Raw genomic sequence first — 25,483 nt, forward strand, 5'->3', positions numbered from 1 at the left:
TTTTGCTGGTATAAAAAGGAGCTTTAATTGGACTAATGATGATGGTCTCGATCTAATGCTGAAGCTATCTGGCCATCACAAAATTATCTTTGAGTGAGCTCATCTGTTTTGCAAGGAAGAAACTCATAATCTCCCGGGGTGGGAGATATGTTGGCTATTTATAGTCACTGCGTTTATTTGTAAGGAATATCTTGACTTCACAAGTGCAGTGCCACTGATCTCCCTAGTAAAGCATTTATCTGAATGTAAAGGGAGTTGTTTGCTACGGAGCCAGCCCCATGCTTACAAGGGCCATTCAACAGATCTGCAGCGCTGCCTCTCGTTTGCCTGTAGAAGCAGGTGGTGAATCCGTGTGTCCTGAATGCGGAGCAGCCTGAGAGCCAGCCTGCTCTCTGAGAACGAGACAGGGAAACCGAGAAGACAACGCTCCTACGAACGTGGCTGTGACTAGCTGAGGTGAACACGGGCGTTGGAGCAGCGAGGAGAGCGCTGCAGCCAGCTGGCTGAGGGAGGCAGAGTTCATCCTGCCCAGCTCAGGAGCAGGCTGCTCTTACTGCAGGGGCAGAGGTCACATCTCACGTGTTTCCCGTCTGGTTCCAAGCTAGCTGGGCTGGGGTTAGCTGTTGGTATTAAGTGGTTTGGTTTTGCTTTCGGCACCTGCTGCCACGGGATGGAAGGACCATCCTGGTTACATTTGTGGGGATTGCTGAGGACCATGGAGCTAGCTGGAGACATTGCCCAGGGAGCAACCCTGCTGGCAGCAGGGGCAAGCATGCCGTTAGTGAATCAGAAAGCAGAAGTGGCAGAGGACTAGAGCAAAGAGGGCTCTGCAGAAAGGGACCACGACACCTGTGTTGCTGCCTTCTATCTGGCTCTCAGCTTCCTGCCTCGCAGCTGCAGTGTCCCTCAGCTGTCAGCAAGCTCCTGGGCTGCTGCTGGCCCTAAAAGGATAATGTGACCTGAAGTCTGACTTTATTTTTCCTCCTTGGAGCATGCAGGAATAGAGAGGGGAGCAACACTCCCTTTTATGCACTCTCTTTGCTTGCTTTCAGCCTGCTCTGCTGAGGCCTTCCCTTTCCACCCCTGGGCTCGGTGACTGCACAAAGATAAGCAGATGGGTGCACAAGGTACGTACAGGATAAGCTCTGACCGTGTCAGCTGAAAAGGCCAGATATAACAGTGTTCCTTTAAAGCATAATCCTTCATGTCGTATCACACTTGGTTGTTATAGAAACCGTGACATCACCAAGATTTACAGCTCTGATCCAGCAAAACAGTAGAACATTTGCTTTTAATATAAAGTATGTGCTTAAATCCCAGTTATTTCTGTGGCATTGGTTGTGTACCTTAGACCAAAGCCTACACTTCAATATTTTTTTCTAGATGAAAGTGATGTGGCCCCATAGAACCCTCTGGCTGCTTTAGTTAAAGTGAAATCTGCCTGCATGTGTCTCAGTCATCAAAATTACAAATTCAGGACTGGTCTAAAGATAGTACAAATACAGGATTTTTTAAAGAGAATATGTTGGAAATTGAATGCTTGATTAGATTGCATCCCTGTCTCTGCTTCTGCAATCCGAAAAAGTGTCACAGAATCACAGAATCACCTAGGTTGGAAGAGACCTCCAAGATCACCCAGTCCAACCTCTGACCTGACACTAACAAGACCTCCACTAAACCACATCACCAAGGAATTCTAATCACTTGAATAATCTGAGTTATTTTCATAACTAGCTCCAATGCTTAGGACGTTGGATGTTTTTTAGTTCTATTGAATGAATGAAGAGAATTCCAAGTAGAAAACTCTAGAAAATGTGGAAATTTGGTTGTAATTTCAGTCTGACACAAGCACTCATGCTTGCAAGTTAAATAACTTCTGATGTAGCTGCTCACAGGGTATTTTGTGCTTTTCTTTAGAGGCTCATTTTCTGGATTGTTTAAGAATTGCTATTATTATTTTAAGGTGTGTTTTGTCACTCAAAGTAGCTGAGAAAAGTATGAAAACATTCTTGTGTCTCCAAGAAAATAAACACAGACTGAAGACAGTTAGTGCCAAGGAAACATGCCGCTCTGCACATCTTTGATACGTGAAGGTGGCAGTAACCCCGCAGTGAGATCGTGTGTTTGTGACTGCTTCTGCCAGCAGCAAAGCACAAAGATCCCAAAGGCACTGGCTTTTGTGGAAAAGAAAAACAGGGTAATAAATGTGGCTGAGTCACAACTCACTTCCAGTTCAGAGGATGCTTGTAGACAAATCTCTGCTATTTACTGAGCTCCACCAGCTGGTAAATCACTGCGTACTCCTAAAAGCTCCTCTTACCAAAAGCTACATTTTTGTGAATGGAGAAGGGACTTGGAAATGTTCCTGGCTTATCTCCTTGCCTGGAGAGGAAGCTCTAAGCCTTTGTAGAACTATGTGAGGGTAAACCAGTAAGTATGCTGTTGATTTTGCTGACTCCAGAGTACCTGGACAAAAAGACAATCTTACCTCTAAAAAATGTCACTGAATAGTGTGGCTGATGTGAAGAATGAGTATTTATGGTCAGCTGGCTTGGCTCACGAGCCCAAGAGCCATGCAGAGGGATAATTCCCCAGGTTAGTTGTTTGGGCTAGAATTACTGCATAAACTTCCTTAATTTAAGCCCTGATCAGCCGTCAAGAAGCTGAGCCAGGCAAAGGGCAGAGCAAATCCCTTCTCTCTTACCCGGGGGACTTGGGGTCAGTTTGGACTGACAGCTGGGTTTAAGACCCGTGCAGGGTTCCAGCACAGTCCCTTCAGTGCGTTTTAGGCATGACACAATAGCACTGAGTGTCCTGAAGGCTCCAGAGAAAACTGAGAGCACCGACACAGCCGCTGCCACCCTGCACAAGCATCTCCTGGTGCGGCCTGGGCGCTGCTGGCCCTGCAGGGCGCTGTGGGGCGCTGGGTGGCGGTGTCAGCTCGCTGCAAGGCACCCGGGCTGCCTGCATAGCCAGCAGCAATCCTCGCCAAGCTCACACCCTGCCAGGGCTGCTTGTGCTGTCAGAAATTGGAGCCGGGTTACTTAGCCGTGTGGTGAGATTCACTTCGGGACACGTCTGCCCAGAGCAGGTTTCTAAGCAGGCTCTAATGGGCATTTCTTGGCTACAGCTCACCTTGCCCTGCTTGCCTTGCTACCCTGAAGCCGCAGCCTTTTCCTTTGGCCTTCCCCATCCTGCCCACCTCCATCCCTATCTATCCTTTAGCTGCAATGTTCGTGTGAGGCTGGTTCTCTGAGCCAGGCAGCTCTTTCTCAGACACTCAGGGGCACGTTAAGAGTCTTGTCTAGAGAAGAAAATCGTCCTGGTGAGCGTATTGCCCCACTGCATCCTTGTAGGTGTCACACACATGCTGTGCCGTGTCAAGGTGGTTCTGTGCTGTGCCTGCAGCTAAGGTGAGTGCAAGCCAGATCTGGGATTGGAGCGTGTCAAAGAGGATCTTTGTGCACAGCCGAGGAGCTCGCTCTGGTGGTTAGCCCTTTTAAGTCACCCTTCACAGGTCTGTGCTCCGAGTCCCGCCCCTTGCTCTGCTGCTTGTTGATCTGCTGAGATCACAGTGCAGTGCTGCAGGTACAGGTTTGTCTCCGTGGTTATCAAGGAGCTTTCCTTTCCTCATGCTATGGCACTGACAAGCAGCACCTGATGTACTGACCTTGCTCTTACTGCCCCTTGAACATGTTGGCCTGTTCAAACTGTATTTAATATAAACATTATAGAATTTAAACCAGAAACTGTTCCACAAACTTTCTAAACCTCAGGCACTGACTAGAGGAGAGAAGCCGCTCCCCACCTGGGCAATAGCCGTAGAGGCTCGGTCTTGCCCTGTGCACAAACCAAAGCTCACCTATATGAACAGGGCATTAGCCAAAAACATGGACTCCCTTTGGGAGCACTTCTTGAGGCGAGAAACTGGTGCCAGCCGTGGTTTTTAGGGTCCTCACTTGAGTTCGGCTCAGTGTTCTCGGGCACCGGGCGCCCGGGCGGCCATGTTGGTGCCCAGGGCTCGCCGGGAAATGTAGTTCTTGGGAGAACGCACACCGCTGGGCTGAGCCTGATAAAAACAAATAAACAAACAAAAAAACCGCCGCTGCTCCTCCTCCTGCTGCCTTGCTCCCTTCTTGCGCTCTGCCCCTCCCCTTCCCCAGGTGCTTGGGGTGGGTGCCATGTAGGGCCTGGTGGTGTCTGAGCCGCAGGTGTCCCAGCAGAGCTCTTTGTGCCTGAGCTGCTCTGCGTGTGGGGGCTTTGCTGCTCCTTCAGCCAGGGGCAGGGCTCCTCATGGGAGGCAGAGCCTGCGGGCTGCTGCGTTTCCCAGTGAAGAGAGGTAAGGATGTCTTCTTGAGGTAACAACTAGCGGGATGTTTTAGAGTAAAGCAATCTGTGTAGTAGTAGGTGCCTTTACTGCACGCATCTCTTCTTCAGGTGAGTAGTTGTCACAGCATGCTCATGGATGGGAAGGTGACGTTACTTTGCGTGTTTGCTCTGTGGTTCTAGGTCCCTTATGATTTTTGCAGAATTAAGGGGCTTACTGTGAATGCAACCTTATGCCTTCACCTGTCTGTCAAATATTATCAAAGTTACAACCTTGGTGGTAAAGTGATGGAGCAGGGCTTAGGGAAATGTATCATCCAAGTTCCCTGTGCCAGTATCTATCTGAAAACAGCAACCATAGGCACGTAAGGTGTAGTCTTTTTCAGGATTAGGGACAGTTTGTTACATTTTTGGAGCTTTTTCCTGCTATTTTGCTGGCTGTAGAGACTTTAGACCTTGTAGCCTTATAGATTTTAAGTGCTTGGAATTCCCTTAATAGAGGGATATTTAGCAGAGGTTGCTGGCTAACTTGTTTTTGGGACATGGTGGGATACGCTTCCAGTTTTGGGTTATGTTTTAATCTCTAGATATATCAAGCAATTTGTATAATGCTCCAGAGGATTCACAAAGAGCTTCAGTATGCACCGCAAGGGGCTTGGTGCCCATGTGGTCATATTGCCAAGAGACTGAGCAGGGTCACCTTTTTCAGCTGTAAAGGATAAGTCTGTGATGCCCCCTGTTGGGGCTGCTGTGCATTCACGGCCTGTTGGCATTTGTGGACCTGAGGGTTGTGGTTTTTTAAAATTTTTATTTTTTTCTGTCTCTGGTCTCTGTGCTTGAGTCTTCTGCAAGGAGCTGTCCTGGTTGCATGTCCATCACAGATATGACATTCTGTTTTTGTTTCTCGTAGCCCAGGTCATAGAATCATAGAATATCCCGAGTTGGAAGGGACCCATAAGGATCATCAAGTCCAACTTCTGGTCATAGGCATGGACTAAGCCGGAAACTTGAACGAGCCAGGAGGGTGAGTGGATGGCACTGTGGGGCAAGAGTTGGTGGGTTGGTTTCGTTAGTCCGTTTTGCCTGGTGCGCAGGCTTGGCAAGCACCTTGTGACAGCAGTGTGCATCTCCTGCTACGTTCCTGTGTCACGTCAGATGTCAACGGTTCCAGTTCCTGAAATGCTGGAGATGCTCAAAGTGCAAGAGGAGCAGGGAGTGTGATGCATCTCTGGGAAGTTAGGTGAGCAAAGCGGTGGTATTGGGTTGGAGGACGTGGGTCTGGGGCTTGGCTACTGGGGTAGGGAAGAAGAGGAGTGGGTATAGACTGTTCTGTGGATTGTCATGTTTGTACTTTCTCCTTGGTCTAAGCCACATGACCTTGCCTCGGCATGGCGAATGGAAGCACTAAACCTGGATCAGGAAGGTGAGTGGAGAAAAGGTGGAAAACGGGCATGGGTTTCAGTTTGGTAGTCTATCCGCCCCCCCTCTAGGTGACTCCTCTTTTCAGGGGATGAAGAAGAAACTGTCAACATCCTAGCTGGCCTCTGTGGTCCGCACTGAGGATGGATCCTGACCCCCTGAGAAGTAAGTCAAGGGGCAGGTACTATGTGTGAGGGATGGTTGGCGGGGGGTGGGGAGTTGTCTAGCAGTTGTCTATCTGACTGAGTAGCAGAGCAGGGCAGTTGACGACTGTTTTGCTTCTCAGGAGGGTGTTGCATTGGAAGAAGTTTGGCTGGCGTGCCAGTGCCTGATGGCACTCTGCTTCTGCAGGTGAAGAGGAGCCTTGTGCCTGAAGCAACATCCTGGCTAGCCTTTGTGTTCCTTGTTGAGGATGGAACCTGCCTCCCAGCATTGCCAAGGTAAGCTGGGGGGCAAATGCTATGTTTGGGTCAGGGTCGTGAATGGGCACCCAGCAGGGTACGTGCTTTGAAGTCATTGCCGTGGATTGGGCCTCTCAGGATTGGTCACGGTCAGGCAGAGAGGGTGTGTGGGGGTCTGTCAGGTACAGCGTGAGCGCTGCCAGGCAGGGCAGTTCCAGCTTGGTGTCTGTGTTCTGTGTTGTCTGTGCTGTGCTGTTGCTCTTGGTGTGGTCTGGGCACTGCTGGCCCTGCAGGGTGCTTCGGGCTGCCTCCTGAGGGTGGTGTGGGAGCTCTGTGTCTGGTGTCAGCTCGCTGCAAGGCACCCGGGCTGCCTGCACTACTGACAGCAATGCTTTCCAAGTCCAGGCCTTGCCAGGGCTGCTCATGCTGTCAGAAATTGAAGCCGGGTTACTTAGTGGTGTGCTGAGATTCACTTTGGGATGTGTCTGGCCAGAGCAGGTTTCTAAGCAGGCTCTAATGGACATTTCTTGGCTACAGCTCACCTTGCCCTGCTTGCCTTGCCATCCTGAAGCCGCAACCTTTTCCTTTGGCCTTCCCCATCCTGCCCACCTCTGTCCCCCCTTGCTGGCTGCTCTGAGGCAGCACTGGCACACTCTGCAATTGCTGCCCAGGGATATTGTCTCCTCCATCACTGCACCAGGAAGTTTGGTCCAGCATTCAGGTCGTGTTTTCTCCTTCCCAGTTTATTTTTCTTGCTTAAATCCCCAGTTGCCTCTCTGTCTCAATGCTCAATAATTCCTGTCTTTACTTAGTGCTCGCAGTGCTTGGAAGCCAGAACACAAACGCAGGACCGTGCATTACATCCACTTCTGGTTACAATCCAGTCATGTGCTAGTGTGGTGGAGGGGATGATTAAGATCCTTCAGCTGCTTCCCTCCAGCCTTTTTGCTTTCCTCCTGTCCCCATGGGCATTAGGATATCTCTGTTTAACTATCCTTTAGCTGCAGTGTTCGTGTGAGGCTGGTTCTCTGAGCCAGGCAGCTCTTTCTCAGACACTCAGGGGCACGTTAAGAGTCTTGTCTAGAGAAGAAAATCGTCCTGGTGAGCGTATTGCCCCACTGCATCCTTGTAGGTGTCACACACACGCTGTGCCGTGTCAAGGTGGTTCTGTGCTGTGCCTGCAGCTGAGTGCAAGCCAGATCTGGGATTGGAGCGTGTCAAAGAGGATCTGTGTGCACAGCCGAGGAGCTCGCTCTGGTGGTTAGCCCTTTTAAGTCACCCTTCACAGGTCTGTGCTCCGAGTCCCGCCCCTTGCTCTGCTGCTTGTTGATCTGCTGAGATCACAGTGCAGTGCTGCAGGTACAGGTTTGTCTCCGTGGTTATCAAGGAGCTTTCCTTTCCTCGTGCTATGGCACTGACAAGCAGCACCTGATGTACTGACCTTGCTCTTACTGCCCCTTGAACATGTTGGCCTGTTCAAACTGTATTTAATATAAACATTATAGAATTTAAACCAGAAACTGTTCCACAAACTTTCTAAACCTCAGGCACTGACTAGAGGAGAGAAGCCGCTCCCCACCTGGGCAATAGCCGTAGAGGCTCGGTCTTGCCCTGTGCACAAACCAGAGCTCAACTGTATTAACAAGGTATTAGCCAAAAACATGGAATTTTATCTATAATATGTTTTTTCATTAGACAGTTTGACGTAAATATCGTAGGATATACACCCTCAGTAAGTTTGCAGATGACACCAAGTTAGGTGCGTGTGTCGATCTGCTTGAGGGTAGGAAGGCTCTGCAGGAGGATCTGGATAGGCTGCACCGATGGGCTGAGGTCAACTGCATGAAGTTCAACAAGGCCAAGTGCCGGGTCCTGCATCTGGGGTGCAACAACCCCAAGCAGAGCTACAGGCTGGGAGAGGAGTGGTTGGAGAGCTGCCAGGCAGAGAAGGACCTGGGAGTGATGGTGGATAGTCGGCTGAATATGAGCCAGCAGTGTGCTCAGGTGGCCAAGAAGGCCAACGGCATCCTGGCTTGTATAAGAAGCAGTGTGGCCAGCAGGGCTAGGGAGGTGATCGTCCCCCTGTACTCAGCTCTGGTGAGGCCGCACCTCGAGTACTGTGTTCAATTTTGGGCCCCTCGCTACAAGAAGGACATGGAGGTGCTTGAGCGGGTGCAGAGAAGGGCGACGAAGCTGGTGAGGGGCCTGGAGAACAAGTCCTACGAGGAGCGGCTGAGGGAGCTGGGCTTGTTCAGCCTGGAGAAGAGGAGGCTCAGGGGCGACCTTATCGCTCTCTACAGGTACCTTAAAGGAGGCTGTAGCGAGGTGGGGGTTGGTCTGTTCTCCCACGTGCCTGGTGACAGGACGAGGGGAAATGGGCTTAAGTTGAGCCAGGGGAGTTTTAGGTTAGATGTTAGGAAGAACTTCTTTACTGAAAGGGTTGTGAGGCATTGGAACAGGCTGCCCAGGGAAGTGGTGGAGTCACCATCCCTGGAGGTCTTCAAAAGACGTTTAGATGTAGAGCTTAGGGATATGGTTTAGTGGGGACTGCTAGCGTTAGGTCAGAGGTTGGACTCGATGATCTTGAGGTCTCTTCCAACCTAGAAATTCTGTGATTCTGTGATATGGCAGGATAGATTCTGAAACCAGCCACAGCATCTGCTCTGTCTCATCTAGCCAGAACTGATGGTGGAAGTAGGAGGAAATATGGAGAATCCTGTGCAAAGTAAGAAGTGAGAGACATGGGAAGGAACCGGGAAGGGGTGAGGGGTTTTACAGCATGATACCAAGCAAGATGCAGTGGTATGGTGGTATAAAACCAGAAATGTGTAGGAAACCAGGAGTCACTAGGTTTGTGGCTTACAAATCAAGTGGTTGTTTTGGTTTTTACCATTTTAATTTTTTTGTACCTCTTGGAATTATTTTGTCTTCATTTTATGCAGAATGCCTCTCTGTTAGCTGATAATTTCGTTAGTCATAGTCTCTTGTAGATCATTGTGAAAGTCTTGAGATCAGCTCTAACACAGCACTACCATGATCCGTTTAAAAATGATAAATACTTTTCCCTGCTCATTAATTTTCTATTTTTATTCCTTGTTCACAATTGTTAAACCAGTTCCCAAACTATGTGGGTGCTGTACCAAAAGAAAATTGAATCAAAGTTATTTATGGATTGTTGTGATGCAGTCTTTCAAAATTTTTTTAAAAGCCCCATATGTAGGTTCTGCTACATCCCTTTTATTCTCTGATTCTGATTCACAGACTTTAATTCTGTGGGAAGTACCACTCTTTGTGAAGGGCAAATAAAACTACTTGCGAGTCTTCTATCCTTCATCTGTTTTAGTGGCTTTTTGTGCTCATAATTTGTTCCTAGTGGAAAACGAGTGAGGTTTGCAGAATGGCATTTGCTAGGGTCATTCTTTTCCAAGGTTTGTTCTTGCATTTGTTTCTCTGAGACTTCTGGGTTTGTGACTTTTTTCTCAGTAATCAGGTAACCTCTCATGTTGCAGGCCATCTTTGTAATGGAGAAAAGTATCTCATCTTCTGTCCTTCTTTTACCTGTAAAGATAAGAGGATTACTTCTTAAAATGTACTTGGCCACTTTTTTTTTTGACGCTTTATCACCAAGCTTGTATTGACATTTGAAGGTTCCTCGATGCAGAGTATGTCAAGGATCCCTTACCAGCTCCTGATAGGTCTTGACCTGTGCTCTCTGGGGCCCTGTGAACTCCAAATCAGAGAGTGGTTGAAGATCTCTGGCCTAGCTCACCAGTATTTTGATTCCTGTGGATGCTGTATGACCTTGGTAAAGCATGGCCTGTCCTGTTGGGATGACAGCAAGAAAGAAGTGTCTGTGAGGTGCACTTGGGAGCAACAGAACTGACATTAATCCCTTCCCATAAAAACCTTTAGCATGAGCTCTCCACCCAGCGATGGACTTATGCTTATGCTGCTGACAGACAGCATAAGCAGGACACATCCCAGCACTGACACCAGCTCACTGCGTAGCCTTGGGAAAGTCTTCAAGGCTGGGTCAGAAATTAAATTAGCTGAGTTACTGCAGTGGTTAGAATGTGGTTGGCTCCGAAGACTGACTGTACACCTGGTTCTGCAATGTCCCTGCCTCCCAAAATGTATTTGACCTCAGTGAGGCAGGATCACATGCCAGCTTTGGTATGATACCCGTAATGTTTGTGTTGGTGCAGCACTTTTGATGTTCTGCAGAGTGTTTGACTGGGACAGCACTGCCATGGGCACTGCTTTGCTCCCCCAAATCTAAACTTATCTACAAAAAGTAGTAACAATAACTGAGGAGCCCTGCATGCTGTGTGTGTGGTTGCTGAGCTGTGCTTGATTTGTCTTTTCTAAACTAAGTGATGTGGTGACATCTGTCTGTGCTTGCAGAGTATGAAAGCAACAGCTCTGACCTGCCCTGTTAATCTCAGTGCCTGCCAACCTGGATGCTCTGTGCTAATACTCTAAATATTGACCAAGTTAACTATTTTGCTGCCTAGCAAAACAAGGAAAGGGGAAGAAGTTGCACATTTAGCTATGGCTAAGATTGCATCTGTGCTGAGTTCTTGATCTGGGGATCTGTCCATTTCCCTGTCTTCCCCTCCAGCCAAAGGTGTTCAGCAGGACTGAGCCTGCCATCTGACCTCTGCTCCTATCCATCCCTTTTAAGCTTCTGTGATGACAAGGGAAGCTAAGCTTGCCAAGCCCTGTAAGGCTTAGGACTTTATGGATCCCAGGAAGGGGTGTGAGGCTTTTGAAATGCAATTCTGTAACTGTTGCAGTCTTTAAAAGTAAAGTGGGTATTTGAGGAGGTAAGCAATCTCAGGGTCCTCTGTATACTGAGTTTCTTGAAACTGTATTGTCCATCAAATGCACTGACAATGTTTTTCTAAAATGCTTTGAAAGTGACTTCAAGTGACTGAAGCTATGACTTAGACGCTCCGAGCTCAGAAGCTGACATGAAGGCACAGCTATGGTGATCAAGACAGGTTGGATTGCATCTTGGAGAAGCAGGATCCTCTTGACTCACTGTCTTTCTGCCTCTGCCAAGGTTCCAGGTAAGGTTTCCTGCCATATGCTTCTCTATGTGGGTGTATCAGCCATTATTTGTCTTTTCTGGTCTCACGTTCTGATGCTACCTGGGAAAACCTTAAAGTATCTCTTCAATTCCAAGATCAGTTATTATCAAGTTACCTAATAAATACCGGGGAAAAGAAACAAAGAGGGCTATGAAAGTATGTTACCTTCATAGCAGAGAGGTTTGGCCAAAAGTGCAGAGCCCAGGAAGAGGAAATCTAGATGCATGACATCATGGAAACCACTCTCTATTTATCAAACATCTACAGGCAGGAAGAAAGGTAGAAAAAAAGTGGTGCTTTCAGGCAGTATAGATCAAGGAAACCAAAGAGCATCTGTAATTACTGGAATCTCATACAGTGCTCTTGAGGGTCTTTACTGATAATAATTTCTTTTATTACTCAGAGATGTCAGGTCTTTCCCCACGTGCATTCGTTTTGGTCTTTGGGAAATTCAGGATTTCCTGAGTCACCTTGTGACCAATGTAAGATTCATGTTTAAGCCCTTCGGCAAGTCCCTGAAGGAAGGAATAGGAATGAATCAGACATGATGAACAGCTCTTTGCACCTCTGCAGCAGTTTCTGTATTCCAGACAGCAAGGCATCCCCGATGTGTTCTCAAGGTCTTTAACACAGAAATGAATTCGCAGGCAGAGCTATGCCCTCCCAGCTTGCACAATGCCTGCTAAACATGGAAAAGCGCAGCAGAATTTTGGGGAGTGGTGACAGTGCAGCTGCATGTTGCTTCTTGAAGCCTGCAACAAAAAGGCAGACTGAAGGAGCTGGGAATGTTCTCTTCCAGACTTAAACAGCATATGGCTTGCAGGACGCACTTGGCCGATTAAGCAGTTTGTTTGGCCTGCCAGATGGCCAGGATACACCATGATGTTTGGATCTTTGGGTGCCTGAGAGAGGTTGTCGTGCCTTCCGCCAGCCAGGCAGGTAGCACAGCCATGGCAGCCTCCCTGCCCACCAGCACACCCGCACCTCGCCACTGCCCAAACAGGTGGGGGGTGCAGCACAGGAGAGAGGCAGGTGGGAATGCTGAAGGAGGACGAGGAGAATGGACGCCCAGAGGTAGGGATGGCCAGAGGCAATTCTGGGGAGGGCATGACGAAAGGTGCGGTTTGAACTCACTAAGCCTCCCTGCTGCGGTGAGGCGTTCTAGGCCAAAATCCTATCGTCTGAGCGAAATAGGGCTGAGTCACCAAATACACTTCTCTGCTGTTTCACGCATCACATCACGTAATGCCTAACAAAGTCTGGTTTGTTTGGTTTTGCTTCCAGTGTTCCTATAGAAAGGCTCTTCCAGGCCTTCCTTTTTTAATAGGTAGACTTGTAATTTTCTGCTGTTTGTTTATGGAGTACGTGCCCTTTGCTTACGTCTTCCCTTATCTCTTTAAGGTCTTCACTTTGCCCGATGACGCGTTGGCAGACAGCTGTCATATCTGCTCTCTGTCCTTGCTTTGCAGACTAAAGAGTCTGAGCTAACAAGACAGTTCAGCCCTTCTAGGAAGGCTGAGTTGCACACACTTTACAATAGGCACCTTTCAAATGATACTCGGAAAAACAAAACAAAAAACAGGTCTTTCAACTCTTTGGACTTTCTGGTATCTTTCATTCAGAGTTTTTAGCTAGTGTCAATCCTTCCTGGCTGGTTTTGCAGCAAAGTATGTTCTTTGCGGCTCTCTTTGCTGGAAGGACAGATTTCAAGCCCACAAATCATTAAGACTTCCATATGCTGCCATGTGGAGTTGGGCATGTGCATGACTGTTTTTCTGGATCAAGATTAGAGTTCTCACCACTTGAAAAGATTCAGCTTGTGGTTTGTGAAGCGCTGCCAGTTCCTCTGGAATTAAAGATTTATATAAAATATCAATGTTTAAAAAAAAAAAAAAAAAAAAAAAAGGAAGCCATTCCGTTTTCCAGCTTTGTGTGTGTGTGCACGTGGTACCACGTTAATTAAAACTGGTTGGGAAACAAGAGGAACTCTGCAGCAGTGCTCCCTGTAGTGCGTAGCCCCTTGGTGCTGTTCGAGCCTTGCTCCTTGTCCCCAGACACACAACCGTCTGTGGACAACGCAAAGACGGAAAGTGACAAATAAAGGCGAGGAGACGGGGTGTCCCCGAGAAAGAGGGGCAGCATCGCTTCGTCCCTGCACGCAGTGAGTATCCGCTTGGCTCTACTCTCAGGCTTCGCTGCGCTTGTCTTCGGGTAAACCGAGCGCGCTGTTCCCGAGGCACTGGGGAGCGAGGCTCGCACTTGTAGCGAGCTGCTGGGGCTGCACCCGAGCGGCTCCGTGCGGGGCCGAGGGGCGCGGGGCGGCCCAGGTGAGCGCCGCGGGGCGGGGGCGGCCCCGGGGGAGGAGCAGGGCCCGGCCCGGCCCCGCCGCGCTCCCCGGGCAGCGGGAGGAGGCAGGGCCGGGCCGGGCCGGGGCGGGGCGGCTGGCGCGGGGCTGGCCCAGCCCGGCGGGGAGGGAAGGAAGGAAGGGAAGGAAGGAAGCGGAGCGGAGCGGGCTGCGCCGCTGCCCTTTGAAGCGAGCGGGCGGGCGCCGCAGGCCGGTCCCGAGGCAGCCGCCGCCGCGCTCGCCGTCTCCGCGCCGGCCGGGGCTGCCCCGGCCCCCCCCCCGCCCGCCGCCATCTTCCGCCCCGCGGGCAGGGCCAGGGCCGGGGGCAGGGGCAGGGCCGGGGCCGGGGCCGGCCCGGGCAGAGCAGCCGCGGGGGCGAGGCGAGGCGGCGCAGGCCCGGGCCCGGAGCCGCAGCCGGAGATGAGGCCAGGATGTCGGTGTCAGGGCTCAAGGCCGAGCTGAAGTTCCTCGAGTCCATCTTCGACAAGGACCACGAGCGCTTCCGCATCGTCTCCTGGAAGCTGGACGAGCTCCACTGCCAGTTCGTGCTCCTGCCGCCGCCGCCGGGCTCCGGCCCGCAGCCGCCGCCGCCGCTCACCATCCACTGCAACATCACGGTGCGGGCCGGGAAGGGGCCGGGGCCGGGCAGGGCAGGGCAGGGGCCGCCCTCGCCATTGTGTGCGGGGCGCGGGCAGGGGGCGCGGGGGGTGACTCAGCAGCCGGGGCCGGCCGGGGGCCTCCGCCCGCCCGGGGCCGCTTCCCCGGGGGGCTCCGCGCTCCCCTCCCCGCTCCCGGCCCCGCCGCGGCGCGCACAAAAGTTGGCAGCGCCCCGGGCCCCGCTCCCCGCCCCGCCGGGCCGCCTCGGGCCGCCTCACGGAGGGGGCAGGAGCCCGGCCGGCGGCGGGGCAGACCAGCTCCGGGCCCCGGCGGGGCGAGCCCGGCGGGCAGGCGGGGGCCGGCGCTTTGCTGAGTGCGCCACACCGCCGCGGCCTGCGGCCCCGGGCCCGCTCCGCCCCGGGCCGGGCGGGGAAAGGCGGCTGGGGGCCGGGCTTCGCTTCCCTTCCTTCCCCTGCTTTCCCTTCCCGTCCCTCGGGGCTCAGGCCCTTCAGAAGTTTAATTCTCCGCACGCTCAGGGCGCCCTCGCTCCCCTGCCCCGCAGCCGCCTTCCCGTGACGGTGGCGGTGAAAGTCGTGAGGGGGCCGGGCGGCAGCCTCCAGGCTGAGGGACCCCCGTGTGTGCTTTGCCTTGGGCCGTGGCTCTGTTTTTTCCTCAAACTTTCCTACAAGGAGTCGGGGGGGTGGCGGATAAAATGGTCAGTGTTGTTTGCTGTGGTAAAATCCTCTGGTTTTAAAAGTTACTGGTTAGGGCCTAAATTTGCCAGAGGATTTGGCTGGGGTGGTATCTGTGACTCACGGACAGGAAAGCGCTGGAGGTTTGCTTTTACTGGGCTACCTCTACGTACAGGTGAACTTAGATGCATCAGCTCTGTTCAGCTTAAAACTATTGAAAAGTTCTGACTGGGTAAAAATACAGTTAGTATCTTTGGGTTGCATAAGCTCTCAAGGCTCCTTTTGTCTGTAAGATAATGAAAGTTTCAGACTGTGGGGGTGGAACCATGCATGTAAGTCTAAATACCTGAGTACTGAAAGATGAAAACATGCATGCAAAGCAGGCAGAGGTCGTAATCTTGGTAAGAGCCTGACTTGCTGTAAGGTGATAAATTGAAGCGGACGTGTTAAGGGAACCTTCTCATGACAACTAGCTGTGAAACCTAGAAGTCAGTGCTGTGTTCGTAGGACAGGTGTTCGTGTTAGCTGACTGCTGTAAGACATAAGATTTTGTTAATGGTAAAATGAGCAAGTTACTTTGATGTTCTTGTTTTTAGGTACGACATATCAGACAACAGATTGAATAAATAATATTTAAAGAAAGTTACACAATAGGGAGTATTTCATTACTGAAAATTCTGGCTGTCTGCCCCCCCAGCATGATCTCTTTCATAAATATCTTCTGTAAGAATTAAATGAAACACCTGATGATTGTACACCCTCAGCAGGCAGTTGATTTCAATGGGTTATGTTTTCTTGTCAAGTGACAGCTAACAGGGAAGCCCAGCAGTAAGGCCTAATGTTTTTGTGCCTTGGATTTGTGCTGTTGTGTATTTTTGCTTCTGTTTTGTCATAAGTATTTCTGATGGTAATTCTTACTTATTCTGCATCGAGATATGCCCGCCTGCTTGTAGGCCTTTGGTTGAGGTGTGCCAGAGCAACCAGGAAACAGGCTTAGGTCACAGTTGGTATTTTTATGTGTCATTGTGGAAACTGGTTCTGTAGTTGGCCACTGCAGTTGCTTGCCCTAGAAGTCAAGAGATCTTTTGTGTGTCATTGGAATTGTGGCACGCGTGCTTCCAAAAAGAACAGGAAAATAGCTGTTTGAAACCTTAGAGCCAAGGCTGCTGCTTTGAAAAGAAGCTGTATCCGAGATTCTTGAAACTTGTGTCTCACAGTTGTCTCTGAGCAGCTTGGTTTTTTCCAGTGTTGATTAATTTTTGGCTCTTTGAGGTAGGTGGCTATTTTCCCCCTCTGCTAAAAATAAATGGGAGAGGGCAACTTGAGATACAGAGGATGGTTCTCTTGATACAAGTGGGAAGCTTGTGAGAGAGCCAAAAAGAGAAAGCTGTCCTCTGGACTTCTGTCCTAGTCTTTTGACACAAGTCTTAAAACTCAAAGTGTGAAAGAAGTTCTGTTTGTCTTTCTTCCCTCCCCCCCCATCCCTTCCCCCCCCCCCCCCCTAAATTGAGTCTATTGGCTCTGATTCCTAATTGCCTCCAGTTTGTTTTTTTTCTGTAGGTACTGTAAGTGAGAAAGGTGTAAGTCTTGTTAACTGTGCTTCATTTGGTGTGCAGAGCTTCTGGAGAGCTGAATCAAGGTACTGTGGGAACTAGAGCTTCAAATGATGGTACTAAAATAAGCTGGTAAGACTATAAAGATAGCAGTAAAGGTTTATTTGAGGAGACTCACTCTCTGCCTCAGAAGCAGTTGCCCTCATGCTCTGGGTGTGTAGTGAAAATATGTAACTTTGTTTGTGTGCTGCTTGTAACCAGTTCAACCTCTACATTAATGATAAAGTCTTCAAGGATATTTCTCTTACTCAACAAAAGCTTACATTAGTTTGAACATCTGGTCACTCAATGCTATTAAGGGGAAGAAAAAACACAAAGGTGAATAATTGCTTTTATTCCTTTTGGTTTTATTTGGGCGCCTTAATATTCTAGCTAAAGTGAAAGCTGTCTAGCAGTATGTACAGGTGCTGAAGTTACTGGATGGAGAAAAGTCTGGTAGGGAAGGAAGCTTCCAGTAGCTTCTGCGCTAAGTCTGAAAAGAGATGTTATGAGTTGCTCTGATCCTCACAATGGATCTCTTTCTTTTTTCCAATCTAGAGAGAGAGAAGGCAGAGGAAGGAGGAAACATTCTCCTGGAGAGGTGAGGGAGAATATCTGCTTAGGAACTGTATGGATCTCTACCAGTGTCCTTGACTAAATTCCAAGGTTTGATTAGAAGTCTGCCGTGGAATTTCTATGATATTCTGATTGCCTGCATTTGAGTTTGCAGAACTGTCAAAGTTAAGCATTTGCTGCAGCATCCTAGGGACAGTCTACCTGTGGTACTGAGCAGTGCTTCTCACTGAAGTGAGATACACTTCACTTGATAGCTTTCTGTTTCGTGAAGTGACAGGCAAGCCTTGCGAAGGTCTGTCCTTCCTTTCTTCTGGCAGTGATCTATGTTGGAATTTAAGTGGTTAATCTGATTATTTTAAGAGGCACTGTAGGGTGGAGTCACCTCTGTCAGAAACATTGCTTCTTATGCCTCAGAACTATCTAATTATTGAACTTGTTCAGGCTGTGTACCTTCACATTCCCGTTCTGTTATGCCAACAGCAGTGTCTCCATTCTGGAGTTTTATTTCTGTTTTTTTCAGGCTTCCTTTTCATTCGTGTAACAGCAGTGTTCCAATTAATCGAGTTCCATAAACCAGTGTTCTTTACAAAGCATTTTTATTTATCCTGGTCATGCATGTCTTTTGAATTAGTGTCAAATTAGTGGCTTTACTCAGAGTAGTGTATTCTTGATTATTTAGATCAGTGCACTCTTTTTGGTACCTTATCAAACTTATATACCAGTATTCCAATTCCCCTATTATTTGGGGGGGAGGGGGAAAACACTTTGGACTCCTAAAAGTGGAGGAGGAGTACATTCCCCCTCCCTAAAGCATATTTTTGATCTGCAGAGAAGCTTGATGATAGGATCTCTCCACTCATAGACAAAATTTCCATTGAATTCTGTGTCCTTAAGTACCACTTGCAAGGTAGGATAGGGTTTGTGCCAGCTCTATGTAGGTGCAGATTTTGCCCAAACAGATGCTGGGTTCTGATGTGTAATGATATCCCTTGTACATTTACAATTCAATCCACGTGATATGCCTGACTTCGGTATGCTCTTGCTTCCCTGCTGTAAAGAAGTATCTTCTGCTTTCACTGAAAAATGCCCTGCTGCTAAATCAGTTGAAGATCCTAAGAAAGACTTGAAAAAGGTGCTGACTACAGATAATTGCAGTTGATGGGAGGAGACTGTTCTCCCTTCCGAACCAGAATGGATGAAAACATCTTACCTTTGAAACTTCTGACAAGTTGGGTAGATACAGAAAGTGAGTATATTAGAGCATAGGATAGTTCTTCAAAGGCATAGGATTTTAATATCAAACACTCATAGCCTAGACAGCTGATAAACTTTTATAAAGGCTATTTATTTGTACACAGAACTAACCACGTAATGAATGAGGCTTCCTGTTCAAGCCACAGAATTTTTTTTTAACATCACCACATGTTCTGTAGTGAGCTTGAGAAATTTGTCTTGCAGTCTATGGATTAAACAAAAGCATACAGAGCTCTACCTTCATAATGCATGCTTTTCTGACTCTCATTAGGTATGCTTTCAGTTTTAAAAAAGGCACTTGAGTAAATTCTCCAAGATAACACTTAGGCAATAGATGCTGAGAAGTTCAGTCTTGTTTTATTTATCAAAACAAAATTAAATAAAATGCGAAGAGTGAGGATGCTAACTGCTGTCTGTCCCAAGACTATGATTGGAAAAGGAATGATGTGAGAAGGAGAAATCCTTCATCTCTGGAAGACATAGGATCTTAGTGTCTCTTGCCACAGCTTACTTATGCTATGTGTGAAAAGCTGTAGCTAGCACTTAGGAACTTTGCAGGTCAGTTGTGCTCTTCCCTCTCTAATGTGTGAAGTGCTCCTGAAATATCCTAGAAAGCCCCAGTGGTGGGCTTCAGATACAAACACTAGCATATGTTAAGACTTTATTCTACAGGAAATTGCCCTTACTACAGATGGGTTGCTTACTGGAATTTCTTGTATAAATGGTTTCAGAACTGGGACCGTTTGTGGTCCTCACAGGAGCTCTCCCTGCCTTTAGATAGTTGAAAGAGTTTTATAAAAGAACTATATTCTCTTTATTCAGCATGCTGCTTTAACTGTTCTAGGAGGTTTTTGTCCAAGATTGAAAGATGCCTGGTGATTTTCCTTAATATTCAGTAACTTTAAAGAAACTAAAACTGCGAGTGGGGTGACTTCATTGACTTCACAACAGTCATTTGATGTTTTGTGATGGTTGCATTTGATTTGTATTGTCAACAGTATTTGTCAAAATAGGGAGTTGGCATTACCTTTCTTATCCTATAGGAAGGAAGAATACACTTTTTTTTTTAATTGGGAGTGGGAGGTAAAATTCTGACTCTTCTGTCAAAGCTTTCTGTCACTGAAATAGGAATAAGAGAGTAGTATATGAGGTGTGTCCTGTTCTCCAAATAAGGCTGCACTTCCAAATTCACTATGGCAGTCTGTCTGCAATGGGACACTGTAAAATCAGAAGTTATTAATGGAGTTGATCGCTTGTGCTCTTATAAAGTAACTTCTTTCTGTTGGACTTACACCTGCAGGTTCATTCTAGTTTTTGGTCTGTCATATGCCTGTGGATATTGGTTATTGATGACAGGTTGGTACCCTCGAATGTGTATTAAAAATTAGGGTTGATAGGAAGAACAGAGTGTGATTGGGTCCGGTGCGCTCCGTAATCCTGCTGATCCCATAACAGCAAAGGCTGTGTGCCTTGTGAGGTGGCCAGAATTGATTTTACTGGATTAAGAACCTGGCTGGCACATAAAAATTCTTTACTGGGTCATTGTTAATCTGGATCGCTTCCCAGTCTGCTTCAGCATGTGGCTGCACAGACAGCTGTACCAGCACAACAGAGGGCAAAGGAATGAGTGAATGCCGGGGAACAGAGCCGCTTGTCTGAGCCCTCAGTGGTACTTGGGCTCGCTCCTGTATGGGAAAACCTGAGCAGGTGTCAATCCCGTGGGTTTACACGGGTGTCTGGTCTGTGACAGTGATGCCTAAATTGAGAGAACTGGACTTGAACAGTCAAACTGGAATTAGAGTTTACCTGTAAAATCAAATTCATTTCAGGAAAATAGAAGATGGAGACAGTTGTCTGGATAGTGTTTGCGCTGTTTTAAAAATGGCAATAAGAGTTAAAAGTTCTGAATAGGAACAAATATTGGTAAAGGCTGATGAACAGAAAGAACTGCTGTTTTAGTTGTGCCTCTGTGGATTACTGTGCAGTGCTGTCAGGTTGTTTGCCTTTCTGTGGTTCTGAAAGGTTATAAAACCCTGAATTCCTTGCTGAAGCTGATTTATTTTAGATTATGAATGGGAATACGTCATTTGAAGAGAGATGATTGCTTATTATTTAATAAGCAATCCGCTGTAGTTCTTCAGCTGTCAGCTCTGTAGGAGAAGTGAAAATGACCTGTCACCAGCTCACAGAAGACACCTGGAAAACTAAATGACTGATTACAGTAAGGAGATGCTATTTAATGTTCAGATGTTATGTCAACCTGCCTGTATGTGCCTGTAGTGCGGTTGAAGCTAACAGGAACAGAAGAGTTCTCAGTTGCACTTCGCTGGAAGTGAGCATTTAGCATATGTTGTGCTGGTTTCCTGTTTCCAGCTGTAATCTCTAAGTGTGTACTGAAGTCATGATACTACATGTTTTGTTTCTTCTTTATCTCATGCATACAAGACACCCTGGTGTTTTAAGTAAGCGTAGAGAAGTTGGTGTGTGATTTCTTGAGATTTAGTTTAGGCTATGTTCTCCTTTTTCCCGGATCTCTTAACTTCTTAACCCATCTGAGAGAGAGTGTGTTGGAGTTGCAGATTTTCCGATAGCTTCTTCACTGTGTATTCAGAAAGACTGTTTGTGAAGGGAGAGGAAAGTTGTCAAGTTGTGAGAGGGGCAAGTGCACCATGTCTCCAATAGGATTGGGGCGAGCTATTTGGGCACTTGAAAGGCCTAGATTCTCTGAAGGTAAAGAGAGTGGAGAGGAGGGAGGGCAAGCCTGTATTTTTGGGTGACAGCAGAAGTGACATCAGACTTTTCACACTGAGGATAACTGTCTTAAGTGTTAAAGGCAAGAGCACATCTCCTGGGGAAATTGTTCTTTTGAAGTTATATGGGGGAAGAGTGTGGTGTGTTAGAACTGCTGCTAGCCTTACAAGAAGCCATTCTTGGCTACTCCAGGTTTGTGAGACTTACGTTGATGATTTCTAGAAATACATTCAGAAAAGGTGTAGTTAAAGAAATAGGTGATAAATAACTCTTGATGGTTATAAGAAGTTGATATGTTTCAAGAAACTGGAATTCTTCAGCGACTTTCTACAAAAGTCTACCTGCTAATGACAAAGGAAGAATATTGAAGAATCTGATTTGCAGAGTAACTTTATCTTTAGCACATTTCTAGCTACTTACTAGATAAACCATTGCCAGCTTGAATGCCTATATAATGCATGGTTTAAAGAACCTGTGGTGGCTGAGAGCTCTAAACCAGCCATACTCTGACTGTCAGGGTGGGAGTCCAAGCCCACAGTGGTCAAGGTTTTTTTTTTTGTGTGTGAGAGAAAGTGAGATGGGACTGCTGTGAGATGGTGTGTTTTTTTTTTAAAAACAAAACAAAACAAAACATTGGATTCGAGTCTTGGCTCTGTAAACCTTCTTCCTGATAAGCAAGTTACCTGATGTTAAGTGATGATGCATTCTGTGCTTAATTTTCAGTGTAGATTAGCTTTTTCTTGCTGTTAGTTGTACTGGAGAATGAATGTTACATAGCTCACTTAACTGGGTTGGTTCTCAACAACAGCTTGAATTTTTAGAGGCTACACGCTGCTCTTGAACAGCTGTTGCTTGCAATGCTGTTAGCCAAGTTGTGCTTAGTGTTAACGTTTAGAGCTGTATTTGAGCCGTGGTATGTTATCATTTGGTGGATTTTACTTGGGGTTCATTACAGAAATGTTGAGTATTCATCTTCTCTGCAAATTTCTTTTAATGGATTGTTAGATGGCATATTGCATTATGATGGTGACCTGGAGAATAAAATGTTGCTTCATGATGAAGATAAATAACTTTGTTTCTATCAGAAAAGTCACATTTTTGTATTTAAGCTTACAGCTGGTATTTTAATTCTGTGCAGTTAGGGTATACTTGACAACATACACCCCCCCCCTGCGTTTATTTGGTAAGGGGAGTGGATGAAGTTGTGACAACTGATAAGGCAGTCTGATAAAGCTCTTTTTCCAAATGTATTGTGCACTTTCATGCATCAGAATTGACAAGTGGGGCATTTTTCATAGGCTAAAGAGTTGGAAGAATTGACTGACTATGAAGACTTAACCCTAAGAAGAATAAGAACCGTGATGTCACATCTGCGTTCATATTTATGACCATTTAAAGCGAGGTTTTGTGCCTTCTCTACTTGGCTTGTGTGTGTTCTGGCTTCTTTTAGGGTAATGGTGCTTGTTTGAGCTGCAAGAGAGCATGTGTGTACCTGGATAGCAACGTGGATGTAAATCACAGAAGTGTGGCTTAGGTTACTTGACAAACTTGGAGATTACTGGCCTCCTGTACGTGCCTGTTTGAAAGTAGCATTTGGTTAAGTCTTTTCTGGGAGTCTTTTTTTTTCTTTTTCCTTTCCTCAGAATGTCACTTTCTCCTTTATGTTTTCAAAGTAAAAAGATAAGGATTCTGCAGTAGTTTCAGGAGAATTCCTAGGGCCGGAGTTGAACAAAAGAACTTGTGCAGATGAGTCTGCAAGTTACAAGATTATTGCTTCTTGAAATATTCTTGTACAAATGAATTATGATTGAAATACTGGTCCTCTTCTTATTTAGCTGTGCTGTAGTTGGTATCATATGAATATTGGCAACTTCAATTGAATCTGTGTGTTGCAAGAAGTGTTTCATTATCTAGGCTTTCAGTTCATTTTAAAAATGTGTGGTAGTTGACGTGTGCTTGTACAGAACGTGGCTGTGCAAGGCGCGAAGCAGCAGACCATTGCACACCGGTCTGTAGGAGTCCGGTGAGACAAGAGCAAGGGGAACTGCACTGCCTGCCCTGCCCGGGAGGCCATGTGCTGTGCAGGCTGAAGTCGTGTCCGTAACCATTCTGCGTGCTCTTAGTGGAAACGTTTCCTTATGGTTAGCCTCCTGTGGTAGCCTCCTACAATCAGTAGGACGTGTTTGTACAGAGAAGTAATTTATTTTTGCTTGGAACAATTTGTGATTGCAGAGTGAAGTTTACAGGCACCTATGGAGGTGCGGTTTGTTGTGGTCTTGCTGTTCTCTGAGGCACCTGCCTTTGACCCTGCCATCTCTAATGTGGCTGCGTTTAATAACATAAACAGTTCTAGAGGAGGAAACGCTGCTCGTTCCCTGGAGACTGTGTGGGAGAGGAAAACCACGACTATGTTAGTTGTGTTGCTTTAATGTGCTCCTGAAGGTATTGGGCTGTGTCGTGATGAGTGCGTTAGCAGAACCCACACAGAAAAGGATGATGGGATCCCTTCACCTGCCTCCTGCAAAGTCGAAAGCTGACAAATCTCTTGCAATCCCTAGGGATCTAAGGGGCTGCCAAAGCGTGCAGCTTCATCTGGGACTGTCTTGTGCAGGCTGTCAGTGCCAAGACAGTCACTGAACTTGAGGGTAGAATTGCAATAATTTTCTAAGTTTAAAAGCTGGCTGTATTGTAGTCAATTGAACTAGGTTCCTTACCAAATGTGGGACCTCTAACAAGTATTCGTACTGAACTGAGCAGGTTAGGCTTTGACTTCAGGAAGATTGTAGGGAAATTAAAACTAATATAATCTTGCTTTCTGTGGTGTAGTAGCAGCTAAAGATCGCTGTTTAACTCAACTCTAGTGTATAAAGTATGTCCTGCTGTTTATCTGCATTCAGCAAGTAACAGTGTGTTGTATGCAGTCTTAACATCTAGAAAGAAAAGGTGGAAGTTTTCCCCTTATTCAGTAGGGACGTGTAAAATTGATGTTCTCTCCACAACCATCCTCTATTAAATTTGATTTTTAATGCCCCCCAATGCATTTAAGAGTTGTTCTGAAAATGAGTTTTGTTTAGGTGTAGCTGATGTAAAAGCAGTGGAACTAGCTTCTGTCAGCGATGGAGATTTTGCAAAACCTTAGAAAATGGAATCCCATTAGAAATTCAATTCACAAAATTTTGTGCAGCCGGTGTACTAAGGAGATACGAAAAGGAGGAAAAATAAGACAGTCTAAGTTTATTTGAAAATTAAAATGAAAAACTGTCAGTGTGTACTTGCCATTTTAAACCGTAACCATGCAGATGTGTGTTTAAATGTGTTTTCTGACAATTTGTCATGGTTAAAGGGCTTTGTTATGTGCAAGGAGACTTGGGTTACTCTTGCCTCATAGCAAACATATGCAGGTTGCTGTAATCTTAGGAAGGTGAGCAAGATGATTTATTTTTTTTTTGGGGGGGTGGGGGACAAGGTTGTGGGTTTTTAGTGTGTTTTTTTTTTTTTTTTAATTTAACAATTTCTCTCTTTAAATGGTATTGTTAAAATTTAGAAATAGCTCGAGTCCTTTTACTAACATCAAAGCAGTGTTGCTGTAGATCTATAAAGCAAGTTAAAGATTATATAAACATGGCAAGTAGAACACCCGTACTGCTCAGCACCTGTTGTTAAGAATGAGAAAGCTTAGATGGCATGTACGTAGATGACAGATCTGTCTACCCAGGAGAAGCAAAATCAGTAGAATGTGAGCAGACCAACTTAGAGAAGATGGAACAGAATATCTCAGTGGTGAGATTCTGTGTGTCTTCTCTTAATATGCTGTGATTTATTAGATGACTTGATAGGTTTTTGAATTGTTCCAGTGGCAGGAGCATGGAGCTTTTTTATTTTGTGTGCTTGTTAGCAAGCTAAATTCTTTTGCTGTATTCTGCAACAGAAGCACCAGACGTGTTTGTGCTGAAAAAGCTGCCAGTCTGTCCTGGTGTTACACAAAGGCTCTGTAGAAGTGATGATCCCATGCATTGTAATTATCTCTAGGTTGCTGTAAACATTCAGCCTTTGTCCTCAGGCCTCAGTACATGCTAGGTGTGAGGTCATCCCCGCGTGTCACAGCCTACTGAGCGCTTGTAAGCTGTGCGGCATGCGTTAGCTTAGGAAAGCTGCCCAAATCGGAGCATGCAGCCTTCTTCTCCTGTGAGGAATATTTGCTTTTGCTTGTGAAGAGCAGGAACATGTTACGTTACAGCAATTGCGTAAAACAGATCATCTGTACAGATAAGCTAGATGCAGTGTCTCCAAAGGTCAGCTATGTAGTAATAGGTCCAAAATAATGTCATTTTTAGCTGCTGAGAAACAATAATTATCATTTTCAACAGCAGGTATCTAGTATTGTAAAATAATTGCTATTCTAGGGCTCCTTTTATGAAATGTCAACTTTTTTTAAAAT

At 46.8% G+C, this 25,483-nt stretch overlaps 1 protein-coding gene and 1 long non-coding RNA gene across 3 annotated transcripts in view; both read left to right on the forward strand.

Annotated features, from left to right (window-relative positions):
- Positions 1–5,863: 5,863 nt before the first annotated feature.
- LOC309882075 lies at positions 5,864–11,104 on the forward strand. Its single transcript, XR_014318233.1, has 3 exons — positions 5,864–5,910; positions 6,032–6,185; positions 11,067–11,104. It is a non-coding gene; the product is annotated as an uncharacterized lncRNA (long non-coding RNA).
- Positions 11,105–13,685: 2,581 nt separating this feature from the next.
- UBE2Q2 (ubiquitin conjugating enzyme E2 Q2) overlaps positions 13,686–25,483 on the forward strand; it is a 41,958-nt gene continuing 30,160 nt past the window's right edge. Inside the window, exon 1 of one of the 2 annotated variants that reach the window (XM_082769212.1) lies at positions 13,686–14,200. In XM_082769212.1, coding sequence (XP_082625338.1) covers positions 14,015–14,200 — 186 coding nt within the window. In that variant the 5' untranslated portion in view covers positions 13,686–14,014. The remainder of the gene's footprint in view (positions 14,201–25,483) is intronic. The other variant, XM_082769211.1, reaches the window with a different exon arrangement.

The sequence above is a fragment of the Aythya marila genome, assembly GCF_965140915.1.
Source record: "Aythya marila genome assembly, chromosome: 11".
Taxonomy (NCBI): domain Eukaryota; kingdom Metazoa; phylum Chordata; class Aves; order Anseriformes; family Anatidae; genus Aythya; species Aythya marila.